Here is a 27,716-nt window from a genome sequence, read left to right as displayed (position 1 = left end):
GCTTCCTGGACTTGAGTGGCTATTTCCTTTCCCATGTTAGGGAAGTTTTTGACTATAATCTCTTCAGATATTTTCTCGGGTCCTTTCTCTCTCTCTTCACCTTCTGGGACCCCTATAATGCGAATGTTGTTGCATCTAATGTTGTTCCCAAGGTCTCTTAGGCTCTCTTCATTTCTTTTCATTATTTTTTCTTTATTCTGTTCTGCAGCAGTGAATTCCACCATTCTGTCTTCCAGGTCACTTACCTGTTCTTCTGCCTCAGTTATTCTGCTATTGATTCCTTCTAGTGTAGTTTTCATTTCAGTTATTATATTGTTCATCTATATCCTGATGGGAGGGACTGGTGGTAGGTAGAGCTGGGTGTTGCTGTGGTGAGCAGAGCTCAGTAAAACTTTAATCGGCTTGACTGCTGATGAGTGGGGCTGGGTTCTCTCCCTGTTGGTTGTTTGGCCTGTGGGCTCTTTGGTGGGGCTAATGGCAGATTCTGGGAGGGCTCACGCCAAGGAGTACTTCCCAGAACTTCTGCTGCCAGTGTCCTTGTCTCCACGGTGAGCCACAGCCATCCCCCGCCTCTGCAGAAGACCCTCCAACACTAGCAGGTAGGTCTGGTTCAGTCTCCCCTGGGTTCACTGCTCCTGCCTCTGGGTCCCATGTGCACACTGCTTTGTGTGTGCCTTCAAGAGTGGAGTCTCTGTTTCCCCCAGTCCTTTCCAAGTCCTGCAGTCAAATCCCTCTAGCCTTCAAAGTCTGATTCTCTTGAAATTCCTCCTCCCATTGCTGAACCCCCAGGTTGGGAAGCCTGATGTAGGGCTCCGAACCTTCACTCCAGTGGGTGGACTTCTGTGGTATAAGTGTTCTCCAGTCTGTGCATCACCCACCCAGCAGTTATGGGATTTGATTTTGCTGTGATTGTACCCCTCCTACCATCCCATTGAGGCTTTCCTTTGTCCTTGGATGTGGGGTATCTTTTTTGGTGAGTTCCAGTGTCTTCCTGTCAGTGATTGTCCAGCAGCTAGTTGTGATTCTGGTGTTCTCACAAGAGGGAGTGAAATCACCTCCTTCTACTCCGGCATCTTGGTTCAGGCTCCCCTTGTTTTTCTTAACAGATGCTAAAAGTCCAGGAAATCACAGAGACACCCTTTGGGGACTGTATACATGTTAATATAGGGAAGGGAGACCATTTTGGAGCTATTTTGGTATTTGCTTTCTACAAATGTATATACGCTAAATGTTTTTCTTGATCTTAAATCCCTCTCCCAGGATCCATATCTGTATTTCCACCTGTCCTTTAAAGGCTCTTTGTCTTGACCTGCAGGTATTTCTAACATTTAATAGGCCCAGAACTAAACTCATTGCCCTCAGCTCCCAAACTTGCATTCTTGATTTCAGCTTTCTTGTTCCCTATCGACTGGCTCTTAAACAGTAAGAAATGCATTTTACATCATGACTCACAGTGCACACATATGTACATGCACAGATATAACATGAATAAAAGTTGAATAAAATGTTGCTTCATAAAAACAACATGCATCTTTACTGTGTCTGTTACCCTCTTACATCTTCTCTTGGATTTCATCTTCTGAAAAATGCTGATATCAACACTCTAAATGAAATTTACTGTCCTCCAGTGGGTCATGTGACCTGCAGTTTGTGACAACTTGAAAGAGAGATAAAATGCAGTCAGTCTTCATGCATTCAGTATCTGGCCCTAGCCTCCCATCCCATAACCCAGCCAACAGTAAAGCCCACGAAACTTCACGCTGTTACCCAGACACACCATTCATTCGTTCCTTCATTCATTCAACATTTACTGTGTGCATGTTTGGTACCAGGCTATGGTAGGCACTAGGGATCCAGAGATAAATGTCATGGTCTCTACTTGGAGGCCCATGGTCCGGTGGAGAGACAGATGAATGATCTAACGCTTATGAGGCAGTGAGTGGTCCTATAATGGAAGTCTGCACAAAGCCCTCAGAGAACACAGAGATCACAGCAGGTAACTTGGACCAGAGAGTCCAGGAAGTCTTTCAGGAAAAGGTGACCCATGAAGCTAGAAACAGAGGTAGGAGTTAACCTGGCCAGTGGAGACAGGGCATTCCAGAAGAGGAAACCACCTTGGGAAGGCATGGGGGCAGGAGCATCATGAGAACTTAAACAACGGAGTTTTTTGTTTTTGCGGTACGCGGGCCTCTCACTGTAGTGGCCTCTCCTGGTGCGGAGCACAGGCTCTGGACACGCAGGCCCAGCGTCCATGGCCCACGGGCCCAGCCGCTCCGTGGCATGTGGGATCCTCCCGGACTGGGGCACGAACCCGTGTCCCCTGCGTCGACAGGCAGACTCCCAACCACCGTGCCACCAGGGAAGCCCGGAAAGCTCTTTTGATGGAAGAATGGAGAGGGATAAGCTCCGGCTCTAGAGCACACACACTCCCCGACAGGCCGCGGGCAGGGTTGCTTTATAGGGCGGGGCAGCGGGGGGGAAGAGGCAGAGCTCTCGAGGGGTGGGCGGGGCTGCACGGCTCAGGCTCCAGATCATCGCGGTGCTGGGCGCAGCCTCTCTGCACACAGCCCGCCACCGCCATCTTGAATCGCGTCGTTCCGTGTTCGGCACTTCTGCTCACGGTCCCGAGCCGAGGTGTCGGCAGGGGGGTTCTGCACCAGGAACTTTGGGCCGAAGGGCTGGTGTGAGGCCTCTGCCCGTGGCTCCCTGTGAGCAAGTGAAACTAGACGAAGCGCCAAGGCGAAGAAAAAAGGTTAGACTTTATTTCATTACCTAGATACTATTTTTATTCCCTGGGAATTGTTAATGGGCTCTGCCAGTGACAGTTATATCTTTAGGGGACTTTACAGTTTACTGTTACATTTATTTTATTTTTATGTTTTTTGCGGTATGCGGGCGTCTCTCTGCTGTGGCCTCTCCCGTTGCGGAGCACAGGCTCCGGACGCGCAGGCTCAGCAGCCATGGCTCACGGGCCCAGCCGCTCCGCGGCACGTGGGATCTTCCCGGACCGGGGCACGAACCCGTGTCCCCTGCATCGGCAGGCGGACTCTCAACCCCTGCGCCACCAGGGAAGCCCAAGATTATTTTAATATAGCCTTTCCTTATAACCAGAATACTCAGGTGTCCCTCCCCTTGGGCACCCCCCCCCCACACTTTCTTTACTTGGCCAACCATCACTCTGTGTTCCGTCTCCCACTGAAAAATCCTCTCCCTGGCAACTTTTCCCCGCCCCCAGGTAGCCTGAAGCACACCCTGCCTTGGGCTCTTGCCCCGTTCTCCTCACACTTCTGAGAGAGCTCTTCTTATGTCGAAGGCAGCTCATCACCGTCCCACTCCTCTGTCTCACCAGAGTAGGAGCCAGCGCCTCAAGGCAGAGCCCAGTCTCATCCTTCTGTCTTCTGTGATGAACACAGTAAATGTTAACTGAGTGCAGAGATGAACCAGCAAAGGGACAGGGAGACATACAAGCCACGGGCACAGGTTTAAGGCGAAGCAGCTTAAATGAACACATAGAGGACTTTTTCGCATATCACAGCATGTTGTTTCAAGACTGAGGGTGACCTCAGATATTAGAAGCCTGCTTTTTTACAGATATGGGGACCACACTTTAAATGTTGAGGCACACATTTTACATGTTGAGATGTAATTATCTTCTGCACTGTTTTTTTGTTTTTTGGTGTTTTTTTGCAAAAGATAATTTTTGACTTTTAAAGAGTACCTCTTTTTCCTTCTAACTTCCAAGTATCTTGGTAGTGGAATTTCTTAGTTATTAATACAAAGGAAAATCTGACATCAGAGGCAATACACACCCACTTTCCCTAGTGCATAAGTAGCCTATCATCTCTAACCATACATTTAACCCAAATTCTTTCCCAAAAAGGCTTTTACAGGAAGCAACATTGACTTCTAATTCTTCTTTTCCTTTGCCTACTTTCTATTTCCTGTGCAAATGGCCTAGGAGTTGTTGACAGGAGAATAATTTGAGGTGTGGAATCTCATCAGTCAATGCTATAATAACTCAAAAAAAGTCTGATGTATTTTTTCTTTGCAGGTAATTTTTATGGGATGGCCATAGTATTTGATAATTACTTTGAAACAGAACACTGGATCTGGATGAGGATAGTGCCTTTGAAAAAGCTTTGTTAACATAAACATTGTAGAAACAGGTACAGTCAGGGTATCAATCATACTTTTACTAGGAGTGAGAGAACAAGTTTCGTGTTCTGGCTGGACTTTTCATTGTTTATAAAACCTTAGAGGGTCTATTTCATACGTGATGGATTTGTCATGATCAAGATGTGATTTTGAGCTGAGAGTTTCTCCCTTTAGTTGCTAAAGTTTAATAATGTCAAACCCCTTTGTCCTTCATGCAGAATTCAGTGGGAGCTCAAAAGAGGAGCATCCCCCAGATGAGCTGTTTGCTGCCCGCACACCTGACTATCTCCCTCTCTTGAAATAATGATCAGAATTAGTGGAAAGAAAGGAGGACATGCCTTTTGCAGAGACACTGTTGTCACAGTTGTTTATGTCAGGCTTGTCTTTGTCTCTTTTCCTATCTTACAACTCTTGGAGCCCTCTCTCACCTATCGCCTTCCATCCCCACCTAGCCCATCAATAGTGTGACCTTGTTTATGTAGATCTGCCTGTTAATATTAGTGTTAATTAGTGCTTGCAAGAACTGTATTGTCTGATCCCCTGAACACTGTGTTCACACCCAGTGTGTCAGTGAATTCCGTGTTTCAGTGAGGAACGTAATACATGTGTTTATTAACCCTGATTCGCCAGAGCAGGAAGCAGTAAGTGAGTCACTTGCTGTATGTGTGCCCCGCCTTGCCTTCACAGCCCTGTACCCGCTAGGAAGTCTATGCATAAAGAGCCAGAGCTCTGTATTTCCTTATTGCCTAGTAGTATCTGCTAATCCTCAGAGATGAGTGAATAGGTGTCATTTCCCCACATGATGTCTGCCATTCCTCCAGTTTTGCCAGCTTCTGGCTTTATCTCTTCCCCTTTCTAACTCATTTGACTGTCATATTGGTCCATCATAGTCTGAGTTACAGCATTTGGCACTGACCCCCAGATCAGGGAATCCCTATGGAAAAAGTGGGTGGGCTGGATTCTCCTCCATTGCCGGCACCTCCTTGACCTGACCCCATTTTCTGTGGGTGCTTTGAATAGTATCTCATCCTTACATAGTGCTTACTGCATACCAGGTAGTATTCTCCCACAGATGAAAAAGGTGCTGTTACCATCACCCCTAGTTTACAAAGGAGGAAATTAAAGCTCGATGAAGTCCCATGGCTAGTAAGTAGGGGATCAGAGGAGTCTGTCTCCATGATCTGGGCTCTTAAACCTTTCATCTCCACTGTTCTCCATCAGTGATTTACCATGATCATTGAGTATAATAGCAATAGATGATGGAACTGAAAATTCGAATAAAGTGTGCTCGTTATACGTGAATCGGAATTGCCTTTTAATGCCTTTGACCAGATCAAACATTGTGGGGATAGAAAAGTAGATGCGGAAAGAAGCTGGAAGTATGGATAGAGAAAGACAGTGTAGGGAGAACAGTATTTGGGGATGAGGAAACTATATATCATGTGACTAAAGATGTTAACTCTAACAAATAGTATGGCCGGTGAAGAATGTGAGCATCCCAAGCTGTCTGTTCTGCTTCTTTGAAACATTCTGATGCCCAGACAGAGGATGTGGGGGAAGAAATAACAGAATTCTTAAAACTGTTAAATGATGACACGTCTGATACTAGAATGAAGGATAAAAGCTCATGAAAGAATCATGAGGGACACATACATACTTTATTCAGTTCCATGAAGATGACAGCTCATTCTTTGAGTCGTAAGCCTGCTAACTAAGTTTGGAGTTGATAAAATGCAGCAGATTTAACTTGTCTTACCGCATTTAGCTGCATTTGTTCAAACACAGACATTCGACTTGGGTGGCTCTTTAGCTGGGTTTGTTTTACTGAAATAAAATCCCTGGCACACGATAATGGGAAGAAAAATCCAGAGTTTCATCATATGCAGTGTACTGTTTTCTGCACTGGAGAATCTTGAGTGCTTTGGAAATAATAAGTCTGTTTCCACAATTTCCTGCTCTCCACTAGGTTCTTGGAACGCCAAATGAGGACACGTGGCCTGGAGTTCATTCTTTACCACATTTTAAGCCAGGTATGTTTCACTAATTACAAATGACTAAGTGCTTCTGATATGAAAAGGGTGAATATATAAATATTCCCCCTCGAGCTAATATATTACCTGGGAAAATTCTGGTTACTTTTGCCATTGTGTATTCAACCTCTTATTGGAGTTGTCCTTTGGTTTTCACAGTTTTATTTGTTGGCAAAGATAAACTGAATGACAACCCTCGTGAGAGTTTTTCACCGTATGTTCTTCGTTTGATTTGACTGGCTAATCTTGAAGTAACCTTTCATTTCATCATCAGTTAGACTAGCATCCATGTCTATAAAGACTTTAAATCAAGCTACTATAATCCATCTGTGTGACTTCTAGTAATAATACTAGGGAAAGTATTACATTGTAAAAAGGAAAAATCATATTTTTATTTATTTTTTAAAACTCTAGTAATACATGATCAATTAATTTGAGTTTAAACATATAAAATGTTCTGTATGTTCAACATTCCATCTTTTTTAATTTTAAATATTTAAACCCCTAAACCAGAAAATCTGAGGGACAATGCAGAACTTTTATATAAAATAAGTTGTCACTTTTTTCTTACCAGTAGGTGGCAGTCAAGAAACTTTCAGTTTTAATAATTATGCTTAATGGAAGAAGAATCTCAAAATGGGCTATTTAATTTTTATAGGAGGGATGAAAGGTTTGGAATTTAATAAAAATTAGTGGAATGAGTTATTGTAAAATAATCTTTTTGTTTTTTCTTGTTTACAAAACATGGATTATAAAATGCAGACCTACCATTAAATTACTGAAACGGATTTTATGGAAGGTCTAATAGTCCATTATTTTATGAGGGAAGAGAGCTATGAATAATTACTGTTACAGGATCCAAGTGTATTCTTTTTCTCCCCTTCCTCTTTTGGGGGACCATCAGGAATAAGTTATCAATCCCAAAGAATGACTGAGTTTAGAAACTGTTGTTACTCTTAATATTTTTCTTCTGAAAGTACACCATGTGCTGAGAATTCTTTTATTTTCTTTGGCTGCCCCAAGAACCCTTTGCACTTTTACTGAAAATTCTAAATAACTTCTATGTTATGAAACACTATGGATACTTAATTTAAGATGGATTTTTTTTTCTTTTTCTTTTTTTTTAACTAAACAAGAAGCATCCTCTAAGTGCTCTCACTAATGGATTTTAAGTGAGAACACAGTTCTTTATAAACGTTCCAGGTGTGGGTTCATAAAGAAGCCTAACTTCCTCATGTTAATATCTAAAAATCTTAAGTCTTAGGGAAATAAAGCAGAGGAGAATATGAAAAGGGTGTAAATGAATAAAGTTGATGCAGAAAGGAACAATTAAGATAGTCATTTGGCCCACCAAGTTTCTAGAGGAGAAAACATGGAGTATTTGGTTTATTTTGGTGTGAATAGAGTTTATCTTAATAAGCAACACACAAAAGCATTTTTAAATGTGTCTGGAAAGTACTATGATGTAATGCAAATTGAACTAACAGATTGGGAACTTCATGAGATCAGAGACTGTGACTAGTATGTATTTTGGTTGAATGACTGTCTGCTGCTCTGAATTTTATTGAATGTTTAAAACACATTATGTGACTCTTCTGGTAGGCATATATAAATTAGGGTGTGTATATATATATATCTATAAAAGGTATTAATATTATGTACAAGTGCAACCACAGACACATAATATATAAACGGTAATGGGGGTCCAAAAGAATAACGTGTTTAGATGAATGTAAGGCATGGGTGCTGACTAGCAAAAAAGATACTCCAGGCAGTGCTTGGTGCTTGTGGATGAGAGTAGATGTGATAAACGCTTCCTGAGTTGCCCTGAGAGGAGTCAAGGAGAGGCAGGATAATAGACTGAGGCAAAGGGAGCAAATCTACGAGCCTTTTCATGCAGCACTTAAGCAGACCCATCAGGGGAGTGCTGGGGAAGAAGATACACGTTCCCAGAGGAGAAAATATTAGTGCCAGGGTCCACCTGTCCCACCCCACTTTCCACCTCCTTATTCTACCCCCAAAGAGTGCCTTAGAAAGTCTGAGGGAAAAGAAGAAAGTCTGAGCCATGAGGACATACTTTTTTTGCTTTGCTTGATAGACTTCATTTTTTAAGAGCAGTTTTAGGTTCATAGCAAAACTGAGCAGAAGGTGCAGAGATTTCCCATACATCCCCTGCCCTGACACATGTGCAGCCTCCCCCGTTATCAACATCCGCCACCAGAGTGGTACATTCGTTACAGTTTGATGAACTTAAGCTGACACATCATTATCACCCAAAGTCCATAGTTTACGTTAGGATTCGTTCTTGGTGTTGCACATTCTACGGTCTGTACAAAGTATAATGACATTTATCCACCATTACAGTATCACACAGAGTAGCATCACTGCCCTAAAAGTCCTCTGTGTTCTGCCTGTTTATCCCTCCCTCTTCCCTAAGCCCTGGCAACCACTAATCTTTTTACTGTCTCCATAGTTTTGCCTTTTCCAGAAAGTCATATAATTGGAATCATCTGAAAAGGATGTTGCCTTTTCAGATTGGCTTCCTTCATTTACTAATATGCATTTAAGGTTCCTCCAGGTCTTTTCATGGCTTGATAGCTCATTTCTTTTTACCACTGAATAATATTCCATTGTCTGGATGCGCCGCTGTTTATGTATCCATTCACGTACTGAAGGACATCTTGATTGTTCCAAGTTTGGGCATTTATGGATAAAAATGCTCTAAACATCACTGGCACTGGGTTTCAACTCTTTTGGGTAAACACCAAGGAGTGTGATGGGAAAAATTATACTTTGTCCAGTTTTTGAATAGATAATAAATTTAAGCAATTCAGAATATCAAACCGTATAAAAAAGGAGCACAGTACAAAGCCTCCCCACCCTGTCTGCCACCTGCCTACTTCCCCAGAACAATTGCCCCAACCACAGGCCCCCACTTATTAGTTTCTCTTATGTTTCTTTCCTCTGTGTAAATGTAAGAAATTATGAATATATATTTTCATATTTCCCATATTAAAAACAATTTGGGGTCTTGCTTTTCTCATTAATGCATCCTGTAGGTCCTCTCATGTCACTGTATAGAGGAGGCCAGTGTGGCTTCCCTCTTTTCCTGCAGCCACATTGTTTTACATTGTATGGATTTAACCTGTCCCTACTTATGGACATTTGGGTTGTTTCCAGTGTTTTTGCCATTATAAATATTATAACCCGTATACACACACATGAATATGCGCATCACATCTGTACAAGTATATCTGAAGGATAAATTACCAGAAGTAGGGTTGAAGAATTAATAAGTATACAGTGACCCTTGAACAGCACGGGTTGAGCTGTATGGATCCATCATACGTGGACTTTTTTCATTAATACCCACTACAGTACTCCATGGCGGTTGATTGAATCAGGGATGTGGAACCACAGATACCAAGTACAGACTATAAATCATAGGCAGATTTTCGACTGCAGAAGAGTCAACGCCCCTACCTCCTGTGTTGTTCAGGGGTCAACTGTATACAATTATACTTTTGAACACTTCTGTCAAATTGTTGTCCAAAAGGATGGTACCAGTTGGCTCTGTTACCAGCAATACATGAGAACGCTTCTTCTCCACTCCACGCTTCTTCTCCACTCCAAGCTTTTCAATTTTGCCTGTTAGGTGACAAAAAAAATCTTAATATAATTTTAGTTTACATGCTTCTTTTATGACGAGGCTGAGCATCTTTTCATATGTTTCAGGATCACTTGTATTTCCTTTTCTGTGAGCAACTAATATCTTTTGCCAATTTACAGTAGAGTTACGTGTCATTTGTCATATTCTTACTAATTTCTAGGGGTTCTTTATATATTAGAGAAAGTATCATTTTTCTATAAACAGGTTTTGCTTCTCTGGAATTTTAAAAATGACTCTTTCTAATTTTTAAGGAATTTTGAAAGTAATCCTCACTCTCATATCTTACTAGTCTTGTTTAACTTGTTTTGCCTCAAGAGAAAAAAATTCTGTGTTGGCTTAGAACAATTGTTAAGATTTTAAAAGAACAACTAGATAACAACTGGGATTGATTCTTTAGAATTTAGCCTGTATGTGTCCTCTTCTGCACTTATATTTATGCTAACACAAAATTCCTTAACTTCAGCTTATTCCCATAGCAACCAGGCAGCTGGGACAGGCCACAGCTGCATAAAATAAATAAATATATGTGTAACACACACATGCGCACGTACACACACATGTGTGTGTTACATATAATAAGAAATCTAACCTTGGGAGCTGCCACTTCCCCATCATTTACTTCTATTTAAATTTCTCTCAAAAGAAGTGGGAAATGGGTCTGTGTCTTCTTTGAACCTGATTGCCTTCTCACTTCTTTTTCCTCACCCTCAGGTTCTGTGGTTTATGGTCTCAAAATTAGGGGTCTCTCGCTCTCTCCCTCCCCCCCTCTCTAGTCCCTCTCTGTCCTTCCTTCCCCCTCTTTCCCCCTTCTCCCCACCTCTCATACTAGAGTGTCTCCTCCTATCACTATCCTCAGGATGCTTGCTGTGGGCCAGCCTCGGAGGTGAAAGGTGACACCGTGGTATTCTTAGCACTTCAGTAGTTCTGTCACCTTCGATGAGATTCATCACAGGCCAAACCCCATTCTCTATCAAAAAGTAAGAGTCTACTGCAAAATTACTACATTTTCCCTTTCACTTGTTTCATAATGACTCACTACTGGGATGCTTTTGCGTAATGCCCTCTGCTCCATTTCCTTCTGGGATGGGAAGAGCCTTCCCTGTGTGACTCCCAGGACCACTTTGCCCTGCCTGCTTTGCCCTCGGCTACTTTATGTCAACAGAGGCCACATGGCTCATGAAGTGGTGCTTGAAATTCTTTGTTATAAGACAGACTTCTTAGCATTAATATTTTTTAAAAACACATCTTGGGTATGTATTGGAGGGGTTGTTTGGGATTTGTAGAATTGTGGTCGCCCCAGATCAGGGCAGAATATAGGTAGGCATTTGAGGTTCTCCAGACTAGTAGAATCAGGGTGAGGGACTGAGAATTCTGAGAAGATTTTGCAGTTTCCTACTGTCAAGGAAAACCATTGGGCTGCTTGAGCTGGGAGTAAGAGCGGTGTTTTGGTTGTGCGGTAACTATTTAAGCAAATTGAACATTAGAGCCGGAAGAAGTTCCAGAGGGCATATAGCCCTGCTCAGTCCTTTGTAAGGCTAGGAACCTGAGGTCAGAGATGTTAAAGGACTTCCCCAAAGTCAGTGTCAGAGATGAAAGTAGATCCCAGGAGGTCTCCCTGGTTTCAGTTCAGTGCCCTTTTTTTGCAGCATGAATCACGGATGATCATGCTACTGCATCTGTATTACAATTTCTCGTTGACCTTCTTCTAATGAACAGTTTACTGACAATTAGTCTATCAAGAAAGTAGCAAAAAAGTAGGAAGGATCTGAGTTCTGTACTTAGTAAAACATGGACCCATAAACATCACTTTGTATGAAATACTTTGGCCCCGAAATAACATGTGGAGTCCATGTATGAAGCTTTTTTCATCTCTTAAATGCTTCCAACAAAAGGGGCATTGAACAACTATTTAATGACCAGTTGTTATTCAGGAGTTCAGAAAAGGAAGGCACTGTAAAATTCAGGGAGAGAAAAATGTTGCTAGACAGGAAGCAATTAAAAGTAATGAAATTTAGACTGAAATAATTCTATTTTTCCCAAATCAAGCAAGGGAACAGAGTATTTCTAAAGTGATGATATTATTCTGAAGAGAAAGTTATCTAATCCAAAAAGCAGTTTGATTAAGGAAAGTTTGTTAAAGTCAGAATTTCTTGCAACGAATTTGCCGTTGGAGGCAAATTGCAAAAAGGGAGTATTTTAAACATTCTGTGCCCCAAACTAAGCTCACAGACACACTGATCTTGAAGGCAACATATAAGTATGGACTTAGTTGTACTCAGACTCTGTAATGAGGTGAAAAACTTCTCCTCAATTCCAGCTATTCACAGGCCTAACTGAGGCCCCCAAACTAAGTAGATTCAGACTTCTTAATTCCAGAGGGAAGATGTAAATTTTTTCAGAATACCATGATGGGACTTCCCTGGTGGCACAGTGGTTAAGAATCCACCTGACAATGCAGGGGACACGGGCTCGAGCCCTGGTCCAGGAAGATCTCACATGCTGCAGAGCAACTAAGCCCATGCGCCACAACTACTGATCCTGCGCTCTAGGGCCCGTGAGCCACAACTACTGAACCCACGAGTCACAACTACTGAACCCGTGTGCCACAACTGCCGAAGCCCACGTGCCCTAGAGCCCATGCTCCACAACAAGAGAAGCCACCGCAATGAGAAGCCCACACACCACAACTAAGAGTAGCCCCCGCTTGCCGCAGCTAGAGAAAGTCCACGCACAGCAACAAAGACCCAACGCAGCCAAAAAAATTTAAAAAAAAATTTTTTTAATTAAAAAGAAACAGAATACCATGATGATAACACCTTACGTTTTATGTTGTATTTTATTATTTACAAAGCATTTCAACATATTATCTCAGTTGGTATTTAGAATAACTCTTGAGTTATTATAATGTTATTGTCCTAATACTGTTCTCCCAATTTACGGACAAGGAAACTGGGAGACTGAGGCTTGGAGAGATTGTGTGGCTTGTCCAAGGCCACATCTGCAGTATGTAGCGGAGCCCAAACGCAAACCCAGGCCTGCAGTCCCTGGCCTGCTATTCTTACGGATGCCTGCCACTCTTACGGATGCCTGCCATTCTTACGGATGCCTGCCAGTCTCTTTAAGAGAGCTTCCCCGTCTGCAAACATAGGAGTATGATGAGGGAGAATTGTCAGCCTCTTCTCAGCCCTGCCTGGTGGCATCTTGGAAAAGATCTCTATATATCTTCTTGTAGGTACCAGAACCCACCCTCCACCTGCTAAATATGGGTATCTTCTTTGAAACTGTGCTTCCAGTAAATTGTCCACTCCAAACACCGTCTGTGGGTGTTTAGTTTTAAATGTACAGTCCTTGGTACATATTATGGGAATTGCCCAGTTCCATGATTTGCACACCAGAGGAGATCTGAACCTGTAGCCTTTGTTCACACTCTGGACTTCCCCTAGTCTGTTAGAAGGTGATGGAAAAACTGCGGAAGCAGTAGAAATTGTTTGGTGGGATGTTCAGTGCAGGGCGGTTGAGAGGAGGGTGGTTTCGTGCCATGATGTTGCCCTGCACAGACCACGCCTGCTGTCAGGAGACACCTGTGGACATGCAGGGCCATCTTCCTTCCTCTTCCAGAGCATCCTGTCTGCTCCCTCCAGCTCATGGAACTCCTGTGGATGTTAAATGAGAGAATCCATTTTTACATCCTCTTCATTACTTTTTACATACTTATACTTTACCTATTTTTAAGAAGATTTGAGCTGGCTGTGTAATTGGTATAAAAGTGCTTTTAAACTGTTAGGGGCATGTAACATACAAAGTAATATTTTGTACCATTTATACTGTGTCCTCTGCCCGGTGTTTTCTTTCCCACTTTATGCTTTACCTCAAGAATCTTTTTATATGTCTTTTTTTTTTTTTTTTTTTTGAGCGATTGATAGCAAATGTAACGGTCATGGGTAACATCTGAATGTACAAGGGTGTAACTATGTGATGGTTATAAAAATCGACTTGAAAAATTAATCTGCAAATATATGGCCCTTATCTCAGATTTTATTGCTAAAAACCTTATGGGTCTGCCTGTCCCAAGGCTCAGGACATTTAGAGCTCTCTCCCCCAAACATCAACCACCACCTTCTTCAACTCTGCCATTCTTCATCCTACCAGTAAATGCCACTCCAGTCACATAGTGAAAAAGCCAGTTAATTAGTAAATTTATAATAAGTGAACTTTATAGAGCAGAGGAAGTTAAAACAACGTTAAGCGTGACAAGAAGGTCAGGCTGTCTAGACTTTCATACTTTCTGATTGTGGCAATCATGCTGGGGGTCACTGCTGGCTGAGAGCAGGGGAGAAAATGCTGGAGTTGAGTGGCCACGTTTCAAGCAGCAGGAACCATGCGCCAGATACTCTCATGAGCTCAGATTCTTAATAAGTACTCGCTAGGTGGCAGGCAGCATTGTAGATGCTGAAGACACAGTCGTGAACAAAGCAGATAAACCCGTTGCTTATGGGGCTTCCGTGCTAGAGGGGGGAGACAAATAGTAGACAAATTACAAATCAGTGTGGCTGGAGAAGCTGACCACGGACAGAGCAGCAGGGGTGGGTCACTGAAAGTCAAGGTGAAGAGCTAGGATTTTATCTGAAGTGCGAAAGGAATCAATGGAGGGTTTTTGAGTGGGGGAGGAAATTGATGTTTTGTTTGCAAAGGGACCTACTGTCTACAAAAAGTCACAGACCTATTTCAGAGATGGTAAGGGGCTTCATCTCAAGTGTGAACTCCTCTTGGTTGGTAGTTTCTGCCCACAGCTCTGGGCTGAGAAGGGTCTGTAATAGCAAGTCCTGGCTCAGGGGAAATTATTCTCACACCAGTTAACAGTGATGCCATAGACATGGGGCATAGGTTTTTCCCAACAGGTCCATAACCGACCAAGGATTTGATATGCAAAAAGTCATACATATAGCCAACGCTATAAAATAAAAATTTTAAATGGCCAAAAATCATGATGAAAAATAATAATTCAGCTCTTCCCCAGTGGGCAGACCTATGGGGGAGATATCTTTATAAATTGTAGAAATTCATTTCAGTGCAAAGCAGGGACTATCTGTACTGACTTTCTCTGTATCTGCTTGAAGAATTTCCCATTTATTTTCACTAGAGGGCATCACAAATGATGGAGACTAGCTGTCCAGAAAACGCCAGAGAAAATGTAGTGAGATTAAATTTTCAAAGAGAAATGAAGTTCTTCTGATTGCAGCTTTATTGAAAACAAAAGCAAAAACAAAAAAATCCTTAGGTATACTGGTTTCATTACTTCTACTCTTGCAATTTTGAAAAATTCAGTTTGGGAGTTATCCACACCTCATCGCGCCAAAGTTGATATAGAATGCCAGTCACCAAACAAAGACTTCTTCAGTAATTATGCTCCCTCCCACCCCAAGAGGATTAAATCCTTGTATAGTGTCCAATTTGTGTGATTTGGTTACAATCATATCTAAGAAAAGAATTAGAATTTCAACCTATGAGTGGAAATCAGAATAAATGAAGACACAGATCATTTTCAAGGTACTGAAAGAACTGTTACCAAAGAGCTTGGGTAACCCAGCTTTTTGGTAACAAGTGATAAACCGGGAATAGATAAACTGGGAATAGATAAATAGTGATAAACCTTTCTAACCTTAGCTTAGTCATTTGTAGAATGAAGTGGTCAGACTACCTGATTGCTCACATTTCCCCTAGAAGGTGCTGAGTGCTGTCTTCCTGATCTCTTTCTCCCTGTGGAGAGTTTGGATGGAGGGATGGGTCGGGATGCATGGAGAGTGAGACACAAAATCTTTCTTCTCCTTTCTTTTCCGGGAGCTGTAAAGATTCAGTCTCGTGAATAGTACACTTTAGACTGTGATAAATGCCTAACTGATTAAACTTTACTTCTCTAAAGAAAAACATCTTACCGAAAGAGAAGTGTTCCATGACTTTTAGGTTGAGAAAGGTGTGGTTGGTTTGAAGACCTCAGCTGGGAATATGCACTCACAAACCCATTTGTATGTCTGTTGGAAAAACCAAATGCCATAGGAAGTAAGAATGTTTAACGTACAGAGTAGACGTTTGTTTCTAGAAGTTGCTCAGAGATTGCTCATTTTAAAACACACACCGTTGGTAATCGAAGGATGATTTGCTGCAGCCAGGGCAGGGCAGGATGCTGCAGTCTCCTATTTTCAGGACTGAAGATGGCTACTCAGCATTTTAAGGAAACCCCTCTGGGTGACGGCAACAGGGCAGTGAGATTCTGTTCTTCGTTAGCATGTCACGTCAGAGCCTCTCACTGGTAACGCTGGAGCTGTGTGAAATCACAGCCGTTATATATATGAGGGACAGCAAGAGTTTTAAAGCTGTGAATTACAGTTGTGCAGACATACATCTTATTTCTAAAATGCCTGTTTGGATCACTATGCTTTTTTGGAATTGACATATCTAAAATCCCCATATTTTGGAACAAGTCTAGCCCTCTCTGTTTGGGATAAACTGTCGTCTACTGTGCATGAATTCTGTTTTACTTCTGGTCTGAGGACCATAGATGGTTTAAATCCAGCTTTTCTATGTCTTGGTCAGAATATCAGCTGAAATGTTGACTGCTGGCTTGGTTTTCCTTATAACCATAAGAAAGTCACATTTGCATAAAAATTCTTGTGAATACTTGTAAATAGATTTTCTTCCATTGCTGGCCCCTTAGTATTGGATCCCATGATTCATTGTAGGCTACAGATGACCTTGTACGTTTTGTGCACTGCAGGGTCCACAGTGCCTGGCAAACAGGCACACAAGAAATATTTGTAGAATGAGTGAGAGAATGAATGAATACTCATGTCTTCTAACCTTAAAAGATTCAAGGCTATGATCTGTTACATAAACAAGTAACTAAAGTGATTGTTGGAAGCATCACCAGAGTGATTCGTGACTGTGTTTATTGTTCATCCTCATAAAGGACCGGACTCTTTTCCCTCCACTGAAGCAATCCTGAGAAAGGCTTCAGGTTCAACACCTCCACCAGATGATAGTCTGGTCGCAGCTCTTGACTTAAGTCATTACTACTTTCTTACAAACTCAGGAGAAAAGAGTAAATGCATTTGTTAAAATGCAAAATAATCCTAAAGAATTTACATGGTGAGTAGTTGAATATATAGTTTAGAGGTGTTCATTATAAAATAAACATTTACTGTGGCATTTTGGACATTACTCTTTTTTTTAATTTATTTTTTGGCTGTGTTGGGTCTTCGTTGCTGTGTGTGGGCTTTCTCTAGTTGTGGCAAGCCGGGGCTACTCTTCGCTGCAGTGCACACGCTTCTCACTGTGGTGGCTTTTCTTGTTGCAAAGCACAAGAGAAGCTCTACGCGCATGGGCTTCAGTAGCTGAGGCACTCAGGCTCAGTAGTTGTGGCTCACGGGCTTAGTTGCTCCACCGCATGTGGGATCTTCCCAGACCAGGGCTGGAACCCATGTCCCCTGCATTGGCAGGCGGATTCTTAACCACTGCACCACCAGGGAAGTCCCTGGACATTACTCATTTTTGTATTGACTTATAGTTATTCCATGATATTATTTAAAAATCAGATGCTATTAAATCCATTTGTAAAAGGTGTACTAAAGTTTGAGACTTTAAAAAAAATTTTATTAGAGTATAGTTGCTTTACAAGTTTGAGACTTTTAAAGATCTTGTCTCTATTGCCACCCCTCCTTTCCATGCACCCCTCCCCCCTAAAAAAAGAAAGAAAAGTGTTCTTACAAATCCTGCTTTAGCCTTTCAAGTCCTTTGAACATATTGGGTTAGGCAAAAAGTTCGTTTGTTTTTTTTCCGTAAGATGTTACAGAAAAACCCGAACGAACTTTTTGGCCAATCCAGTACTTGGGGGTTTTAATTGATTGCTTGATTTGACTACTTACTCATATGTTTCCTTGTTATTGACGTTAGAAACACAGCAGTATCTTATAAGATCCAAAAAACATTGGTGAGAAGGGGATAAGGGTATTAAAAATTAAAATTACTTTCCTAGAGTATACAGTACATATATATAAGCAAATGAGTAAATTCCAATTTAGGTTTTATCTGTTTTCACACTGCCTCAAGCCATTTCAGGTTTAGCTCTTTTAAGCTAGGAAACTTTAGAATATATAGCATTGTTCTCCAGTGTTTTCCTGTGGAATCTCAACGAATTGCTGTGTATAAGCATGGCAGTTTGAGCACAACCCTTCCAGCCTCTGTTCCCTACCCCACCATGTTACAGAGTTAGTGATTTCTTCTTCTCTACCAGCTCCTCTCCCTGGCCGCCCACTGTGTGCGACCATCCTCTGCAGTGTCCCTGCAATAAGAGGAGAAGGTGAAAATCAGCCTGCAGGTTTAAATTAATTGCACTTCTCAGTTATGCTGTGAGTTAGTCTCTGCTTTAAATCACGGCATTCTAAACTTCTAGTTTAAACATAATTGGAAAGAGAAAGCTGAAATTAAAATAGTGACAGAATAAACCTAACTGGAGGAGAAGAGTATAAAACACTCCTAATCAAATACTCGAATAATCTGTTAAAATTATTCATAAGCAGTTGACTATTTTATTAAATACACCTGTTACTGTTTTGGGGCACTAATTTAAGCACCTTTTTGTTTCCAAAACTTACCTAGTGAAATTAGGTTGCTTACATTCTAATGGAACATTGCTTTTACTCATGATGGAAATCTTTTTAAAAATAGAATTTAAAAAATCTAATTATAAACGTTACGCATGCTCATTGCAGAAAATGTTAGAAATGGCTCCATTTGAAATTGTGTACTTTGACAGTTAAGATCTGAAAGATGTTGTATACAAGAGATCAGGTCCTGTGTGTTACTGGAGCTAGCTTCAGATATTTGAGTTTATCCTGTCTTCATTTGGAAAAGAAAACAGATGGGGTTAGTGGCTCTGCCTCTGTGCTTCCAGGGGACTGCGTCCATATCCACATTGTAGCATTTTCACCCCGTGTTGGTAATTCTGTATTTACATTTCTGGGCCACTGAACTGTAACCGGGACGTCCTCATTTTTGTGTGCCCATCGCCCAGTGCAGTGCCTGGCATACTAGCAGGTGCCCAGGTGACATCTGCTAAAAGAATTAAGAGTTTATGTGAGTAGTGACAGAAGGTAAAGGTAGGAAGACTTTGTTCTTCCTTATTTTTTCTATTTTCATATGGCATGTTTCTCTATCAATTTTGGCTCTTTTATGCGTAGCTAAAACTGACATATTGTATTTCTGAAAAAAATAATTTTCTATTAGCATATCCTGTCAAGCTCTAAATAGAGGCAATTCTTAGAACTCATATTTATGTGCAGTCATTAATTGCTAAGAATAATAATTTACTTGTAAATCCAAGATTGTATTAATTTTATCTGTAATGGAATTCTTGTTCTTTCCTGAAATCATAGCAAATTATTAAAATTGCTTTGTGGGGAGTACAAAGTTAAGGAGATCAAATTTGTTTTACAAGGACATTTGATGTAATTATTTTTAAAATATATCTTGCTTTTTATACCTGACTTTTAGATAAAAATAATTTCTTAAACCTCTATAAAAAACTATTCTTCCCATTTCTCCTTTCTTTGTCAGTTAATTCTCAAACCTAGAATATGCCTTTACATTTCTGTTCTACACCAACTGGCTGAATTATGTTGGGTCTTATATAATGCAATCTAGTAGAGAATAAATTCAGATGTTAGGCACTCTTTTGAAACAAATAAATACATAATTGTTGGTGAGCACTTTTGCCTGTAGCTGTAGAACAATGGATATTTGTAATCAGGCCTGCTCTTCAGCTAATGTACACTATTTCCCCTGGTAGTATACTCTCCAAACAGAAGCCAGAGTGATCCTTAAAAAAAAAAATTCTGTATCATATCCTAAAGGCCACAAAGTCTGTGTGAGCTGGTCTTCTGCCCATCTCTCCTGGGCTGTCTTGTCTGCTCCAGACATCCCATCCTCCAGGCTCACTCCAGCCCTGCACATGCCCTACTGGAATGAGAGCTCCCTACAGGCAGGAAGGTCTTCTGTTTGGTTCTTTCTCTGTATCTTCAGCTCCAAGAGGTGTACCTGGCTCACAGTAGTTGCTCAGTAAATAGTTGAATGAATGAATCATTGCACAGATTTCTTTTGAATAAACTTTGTACTTAGAGATAGGAAGCTGAGTGTGTTCTTAAATTTCTTTTTGTTCTTTTTATCTAATGGTATTCTTATACGTGAAACATACCATAACAAAAGCAATATAAATCACTTTCTTTTCTTTAAAAGCTTATAATTCAAAGCAGACAACGCTAACAAAAGGCACCAACTAATACTAAGAAGAATTAAGCCTATTAAGTATTAAATGATTAAGAAGAAATGAGATCAATATGAAAAGGAGATCATTTAATTTTACTGGAGGATGTACACACAAATCCTTTCTAAATGGAAAGACACAACATATTGTTATGTACAAAGATTTTATATCAGCCTTTTCAGATAAATATACATTTTAATGAAACTCCAACCAGATTTCCAGCAGGAACTTTGTTTATTGTGTTGGTTGACTTTTATTTGCAACTCATTTTCCTTCATCACCCAACCTGAAGTGTCCCTCTCACACTAGTCACTCAACATCATACCTCCGTGTTTTATTTTGCTAGAACACTGTCTTGTCCCTCAGCTTTATTGAGTTATAATTGACATAAAGCACTGTGTAAGTCTAAGTTGTACAGCACAGTGATTTTATATGTGTATATATTACAAAATGATTGCCACGATAAGTTTAGTTAACACATCCATTAGTTCACATTGTTTCAATTTTTTTTTTTTGAGTGAGAACTTTTAAAATCTACTCTCTTGGCAACTTGCAAATATTCAGTGCAGTATTGTTAACTATAGTCACCATGCTTTACATTACATCCCCAGAACTTATTCATCTTATAACTGGGAGTTTGTACCCTTTGACTACTTTCACCTATTGCCCCACCTCCAACCCTATGCCCCACCTCTGGCAACCACTTCTGTTGCCTGTTCTCTGCTTCTATGAGTTTACGTATTCTTTAGATTCCACCTAGAAGAGAGACCATACAGTATCTGTCTTTCTCTGTCTGATTTATTTCTCTTAGCATAATGCCGTCAGGGTCCATCCATGTTGTGGCAAAATTTCCTTCCTTTCTATGGCTGAGTAACATTCTGGTGTGTACGTGCGCCACATCTTCTTTATCCATTCATCCGTCACGGGACACTTAGGTTGCTTCCATGTCTTGGCTATTGTAAATAATGCTGCAGTGAACATAGGGGTGCAGAAATCTCTTTAGTGCCCTTCAGATATGTACCCAATTGCTGGGTCATGCGGTAATTCTATTTTTAATTTTTTTGAGAAAACTCCATACTCTTTTCCATAATGGCTGTACCAGTTTAAGTTCCTACCAGCAGTGCCCAAGGGTTCCCTTTTCTTCTCATTCTCACAAGCACTTGTTATCTCATCCCTTCAATAACAGCCATTCTAACAGGTGTGAGATGATATCTTACTGTGGTTTTGATTTGCATTTCCCTGATGATTAGTGAGATCAAGCACCTTTTCATGTACTTGGCCATGTGAATATCTTCCTTGGAAAAATGTCTCTTCAGGTCCTTTGCCCATTTTTTAATTGGATTATTTGTTCTCTTGCTAATGAGTTATATGAGTCCCTTCTGTATTTTAGATATTAGCCATTTTTCAGATATGTGATTTGCAAATATTTTCTCCCATTCTGTACCTTGCCTGTTCATTCTGTTTATTGTTTCTTTTGCTGTGCAGAAGCTTTTTAGATTGATGTAGTTCCACTTATTTATTTTTGCTTTTGTTGCCTGTGTTTTGGGTGTTGTATCCATAAAATCATTATGAAGACTAAAGTCAAAGAGATTTTTCCTGGTTTTCTTCTGTGGTTTCAGGTCTTACGTAAGTCTTTAATCCTCTTCCAGGTTTTGTGAGTGATAGAGGTCCAGTTTCATTCTTTTGCATGTGAGTATCATTATTTTCCCAGCACCATTTATTAAAGAGTCTATCTTTTCTCCACTGAGTATTTTGGTTCCCTTGTCAAACGTTGACCATATATATGCATATATATGCATGAGTTTATTTCTGGGCTCTCAATTCTGTTCCATTAGTCTATGTGTCTGTTTTTATGCCAGTATCATACTGGCATATATATGTACCATGGTATGTATATTACTATAGCTTTGTGATATAGTTTGAAATCAGGAAGTGTAATACCTCCAACTTCGTTCTTCTTTCTCAATATTGCCTTGGCTATTCAGGGTCTTTTGTGGTTCCATATGAATTTTATGATTGCTTTTTTCTATTTCTGTAAAAAAATAAATGCCATTGGAATCTTGATAGGGATTGAGTTAAATCTATAGATGCCTTTGGGTAGTATGAACATTTTACCAATGTATTAATTCTTCCAGTGATGAGTTTGGACTGTCTTTCCACTTGTGTCTTCTTCAATTTCTTTCATCAATGTCTTATAGTTTTCAGTGTACAGATCTTTTACCTACTTCGCTGAACTTATTCCTAGGTGTTTTATATTTTTTGATGCTGTTGTAAATAGGATTGTTTATTTCCTTTTCAGATTAATCATTATTAGTATATAGAAATGCAACTGATTTTTGTATATTGAATTTATGTCCTGCAACTTCCCTGAATTTGTTGATTAGGTCTAACAAGTTTTTGGTGGAGTCTTTATTAAGGTCTTCTATATATAAAAAAATCATGTCGTCTGCAAACAGCAACAGTTTTACTTCTTCATTTCCAATTAAGATGTGGTTTTTTTTGTTTGTTTGGTTGGTTGGGGTTTGGGGTTTTTATGTTTATTTCTTGCTTGATTCTTCTGACTAGGACTTCCAATAGTGTGTTGAACAGGAATGGTGACAGTAGCCACCTTGTCTTTTCCACTAAGAGTTCTGCCTTTCACCATCCAGTATGGTGTTAGCTGTGGGCTTGTCATATATGGACTTTATTGTGTTGAGGTATGTTCCATCTGTACCCGAAATATTGAGGGTTTATATCATGAATGGATGTTGAATTTTGTCAAATATTTTTTCTGCATCTATTGAGATGATCATGTGATTTTTATCTTTCATTCTGTTAACATAATGTATCACATTTATTGGTTTGCATATATTGAACCATCCTTGCATCCCAGGGATGCATAATATAAAAGAGATTATTTTTTTATTGCTGGTGGGAAAATGAAAAGTAATCAGCAGCTATTAAAATGTGAAATATGCATACCATTTGCCAGGCAGTTCTATATTGGGGAATCTATTTGACAGAAAAGAAAGCATCAGTATATAGACATAGATGTGCAAGGATTATTTATTGAAAAATTGTTTTTAAGAAAAAAAGGGGCTGGAAACTACCTAAATTTTCATCAGTAGGAGAATGGTCCAATAATTTATGTACTTCTACCCTATGGAATATTACACAGATTTAAAACAATTGTTACATATTATTTTATTTGAAGGACTATTCACTATATATTATTAGATGCCTAAAAAATGTCAGAGAATGTTTATTGTACAATGCATTTAAAAATTAAAATACTATATATATATTTGTATATATGGATAGATTTGTATTTATAAACATAAATATGTGGAAAGAGACATACCAAGCCATTAACAATTGCTATATCATCAGGAGTGAAAAATGGGGAGCAGGAGAAGAGATTATTAATGTATATTCTGTGCCACTTTATTGTCTAACTTGGTAAAACAAACATGTTGTGTTTTCATTTTAAAAATATAAAGATTGTTCAATGGTAAATGTAAGTATACACTATAGGACGTTGGTGGTTTGGCTTTGAGTATGTGTAAATGCCATATAGTATAAGCAAGGAGAGCCAGCACTACTGTGTTTGGTCAGAGATGTATGTCTTCATAGAAAAAACAACAGGTTTCACTGGACCAATGTGGCAATATTCTTCTGTAAATCTACCTACAGTTTGCATATTTGGAATTTGCATTTCTTTTTTCAACCCAATTAAAACTTAAGTTATCCTAAGAAATAATTACTAGGAAACCAGATTATGAAACAAATCACCCTAGACAAAAGAAAACAATGCTTCATTGTTTAAAATGTTTAGCTCTTCCTGTTTTACTCTTTTGTTTAATCTAAGGTACCTAGCATGTCTAGCATAGCTATGGCTAAATCGAACAGTAGCTTTTTAAAAGTTTTTTTTTTAACATACTGGCAATATAGACTTTTGAAACAAAGATTGTTTATCATTTTTCTTTTTTATTTCAGAACGCTTTACCCTGTACAGCTCTAAAAACCTTAGACAAGCATGGAATAAGTAAGTTTTTTTATACAGCTTATACTCGTTCTCTTTTTCTCTCTCTTAATTTTTAAAACTCTCCTGATAAATTTGTCGTGACATTCTTTCATTTGTTCACCCAGTTGTCTATTCATCCATTCGTTTAACCATTAAACAGTTATTAAGCCCTAACTGTGTACCAGCCCCCATGTTCCACCTGAGCCAACACTCTGTGAATTTGGGTTCCCAGAGTTGTTAATCCTGAAATTCACTGTGCTCACTCTTCTTCTAACTAGATTCCAAGAAATGTTTTAGCATCAGCAAAATAGCATTTCTTAAGTACAATATATCAACTGACTTTCTAATCTAAATAATGTTGGTGACAACCTTTGAGCTAGATAAAACTGATCTTTCAAATGTTTTTAGTTTACCTATTTTTCCCCTGAGCTTATTGGGAAGCTAAGCACACGTATCACTTGGAATACATGGACTCTGTTTATTTAATCTCTCATCTGACCTTGTTGAAATAGCTTTATTTATTGGTTTCTAAATTTGATGACATCTGAAGATCTGGGTGTCTCAAGTTATTCAGGGGTCTTTTATAGCAAGCCAAACTGCTAGTAAATCGTTGAAAGTTGGGAAGTAGAGTAATTGAGTCACTCTGTTTGACTGTATCACATTTCAAGCATTATATTAGGGAAAAGGTAACTAGATCTGCTTTGATTAAGTAAACTATAATTTGTCATAACAAAATTTTGTCTATGGGGAATTTAGTGTTATTGTCTCTCTTTTTACTGTTATGACATGTTTAATTTTAGATGCCATCAATTATGGAAAAAATAAGAAAAACTTTTTTTTTTTTGGCTGTACGTGGTCCTCTCGTTGTTGTGGCCTCTCCCATTGCGGAGCACAGGCTCCGCACGCGCAGGCTCCATGGCTGTGCCGTGGCTAACAGGCATAGCCGCTCCGCGGTATGTGGGATCTTCCCGGACCGGGGCACAAACACGTGTCCCCTGCATCGGCAGGCGGACTCTCAACCACTGCTCCACCAGGGAAGCCTAAGAAAAACTCTTGATAATAAAAATGCCTTTAATCAATGCTGTCAGTAGATAACAGCAGATAGTTTACTGTGAGGAACTCATGGAATGAATACATTAAAATCTTCCATGGATTATTTGAAAGATTTGGCAGTTTATTTTGATTAAATTCATACTAAGAAGAATACACCAGTATAATTATTTTTGTCTAACACAAGACTTCGTATTTTCCATTTGAAGGGTCAGTTCTTAATATCTAGAATCTCCCACAGGAAGCACGCCCTCGGCTGGGAGGGAACATTCTCTATGTGTTCCTCACCCTTTTATCCTCCTTCACCCTAACTTCACTGATCAGTGGTAACACATTTTAATTAAGTGCTTTCATATACCAGGTAATATATACATATAACAGTTCCTGTCTTGGTTAAATTATCAAACACTTTCTCACAATTGCTCAAAAAGTTTTGTCCCACTAACCACTTTATGAAACAATTCTTGACAAAGCCATTGAATCTCTAACTCTTTCTCTGAAGTAACAGGAAAATCTGGCAAATCCACGCAGAGTGGTGTTTGTGGAGAATAGCCTCCAATTTAGCTAACCCTGTTGTTTCCTTCCTTCAGAGGGACAGGACTGGAATGACGTCCAAATCACCCAGAAAAATAAATGGCAATTTTTATCCACTTAGATTACAAAAGACAGGATGGGGGAGGGGAGGTCTGTAGACGATGCTGAGTGATAGTTCATCCACTGTCCCCTTGTGGATGTGACCCCAACAGCATTTACACCTGGCCCACTCCAGCTGTTCATTTTCGCAACTTGTATTCAGCACCTGTCATCTATATGCCCAGACGAATGGCCTTTCTTGTTCAACCATTGGAAGTAACTGGTGGGATGCCTCTCAGAGAAGATGCTTTTGTCCATTTACATTACTCTATATCAGGAGAAACTAGGTTATCTCATGTCTTTCAAAAAAAAAAAAAAGACAACTGAAGTAGTATTCAAGCTTTGCGTTGCTTTGCTTCATTCTGACCACCTAAGACCTGATGCTTTCCTTTCTGTGAGAGGTACTGTTCGTGTCACAACAGAACTAGTTAACTTCTTTGACAAAAATCAGGCTGTGTGATCCTCTGGTATTGCTGCTTTAGAAATTTTAAAAGCTGTGTGCGTTGTGTTCAATCTCTGAATTTTCTTAAAAGATGCTAGGTTCAGTAAATACGCTTTTACTTTTGAGGGCAGATAGTTCTTCAGAATATGATTTTTCACAAAATAAGAACATGGTTTCTCTTTAAGATATCACTTCAGAGATATTTATTATTTGCATTTTCCATGAACATAGGATTTATATTTTTTCTACCAAAAACAAGGTCTAAAATACTGAAGGAAATATTACATTTTAATGTAAAGTCTTTTAAATCCATTGATAGAATTGTAGTTAATATCTTTCTTTTAATTTCTACCATCACATATGCTTTTTAAAAACCCGAGAATTAATTCAAAGTCATTTAAGAGAGTCCCACCCTTCGATTTCTTTAAAAATATTTTAGAGAAAATATTAAATGCTGAGCTTGAAGTAAGGTTTTAAAATTATAAACATGACTTGTTTAGAACCATGCTATTTTCAAGTCCCCGTAAGTCTTATTCTTTTATTGCCTTAAGGATTTATTTCAGAAAAAGCTAAGGAATAAAATCATCACTAAAAATATTATAAAAATATGACTTTCTAGTATCTGTTTTGTACTGAACCCTTAAAGCGAAGCTATAGGCTCCAGCCAGTTCTAACCCAATGCAATTTAGGGAGAAGTGAGAATTCAGACATTAATTATATTATTGATTCTTCCTACAGACTGACTTGTGACCTTGTAACCATCATTGACATTTCAACACCTCTCACTTCAGAGTGGGGTCTAGATTCGGAAGAATTGCATTTAAAGACTATTAAGCAAGTGCTAGCTTTCTTCCTACTGCTAACTAATTTGTCAACAGCACAATTATGAAACCAAAGTGATTGGTAAATTCTCTTGTACAGCAGTAATAGGTTCAAAATAAAGGGAACTAATTTGCAAGGACTAATTTGAATTCAGTTTAGATAGGTTAATATAAGATGGGCAGGTTAATATACACATGTAAATTGCTGTTCAAAATTAAGTAACAATGTTAAAAATAGGTATTAACACAGCTGTTGAAGCTAGTGGATATATGAACCTGCCTAAGAGAGTAAAAATTCTTTTTTTTTAAATAACTTTATTTATTTTTGGCTGCTTTGGGTCTTCGTTGCTGCGTGCGGGCTTTCTCTAGTTGTGGCGATCGGGGGCTACTCTCCGTTGCGGTGCGCGGGCTTCTCATTGCAGTGGCTTCTCTTGTTGCGGAGCACGGGCTCTAGGCGCTCGGGCTTCAGTAGTTGTGGCTTGCGGGCTCTAGAGCGCAGGCTCAGTAGTCGTGGTGCATGGGCTTAGTCGCTCCATGGCATGTGGCATCTTCCCAGACCAGGGCTCGAACCTGTGTCCCCTGCATTGGCAGGCTGAT

The 27,716-nt window shown here is 39.7% G+C and overlaps 1 protein-coding gene across 1 annotated transcript in view; it reads left to right on the top strand.

Moving 5' to 3' along the window:
* The window catches only part of CDK14 (cyclin dependent kinase 14), a 568,043-nt gene that overhangs the window by 427,159 nt on the left and 113,168 nt on the right, over window positions 1-27,716 (top strand). The window contains exons 11-12 of the mRNA XM_024765183.1: window positions 6,122-6,185; window positions 24,146-24,194. Coding sequence (XP_024620951.1) covers window positions 6,122-6,185; window positions 24,146-24,194 — 113 coding nt within the window. The remainder of the gene's footprint in view (window positions 1-6,121; window positions 6,186-24,145; window positions 24,195-27,716) is intronic.

Source organism: Neophocaena asiaeorientalis, unplaced genomic scaffold (assembly GCF_003031525.2).
Source record: "Neophocaena asiaeorientalis asiaeorientalis breed wild unplaced genomic scaffold, Neophocaena_asiaeorientalis_V1.1 scaffold63, whole genome shotgun sequence".
Classification (NCBI taxonomy): Eukaryota; Metazoa; Chordata; class Mammalia; order Artiodactyla; family Phocoenidae; genus Neophocaena; species Neophocaena asiaeorientalis.
Note: the sequence above shows the minus strand (reverse complement) of the source record. Positions and strands in the feature narration are given on the sequence as shown.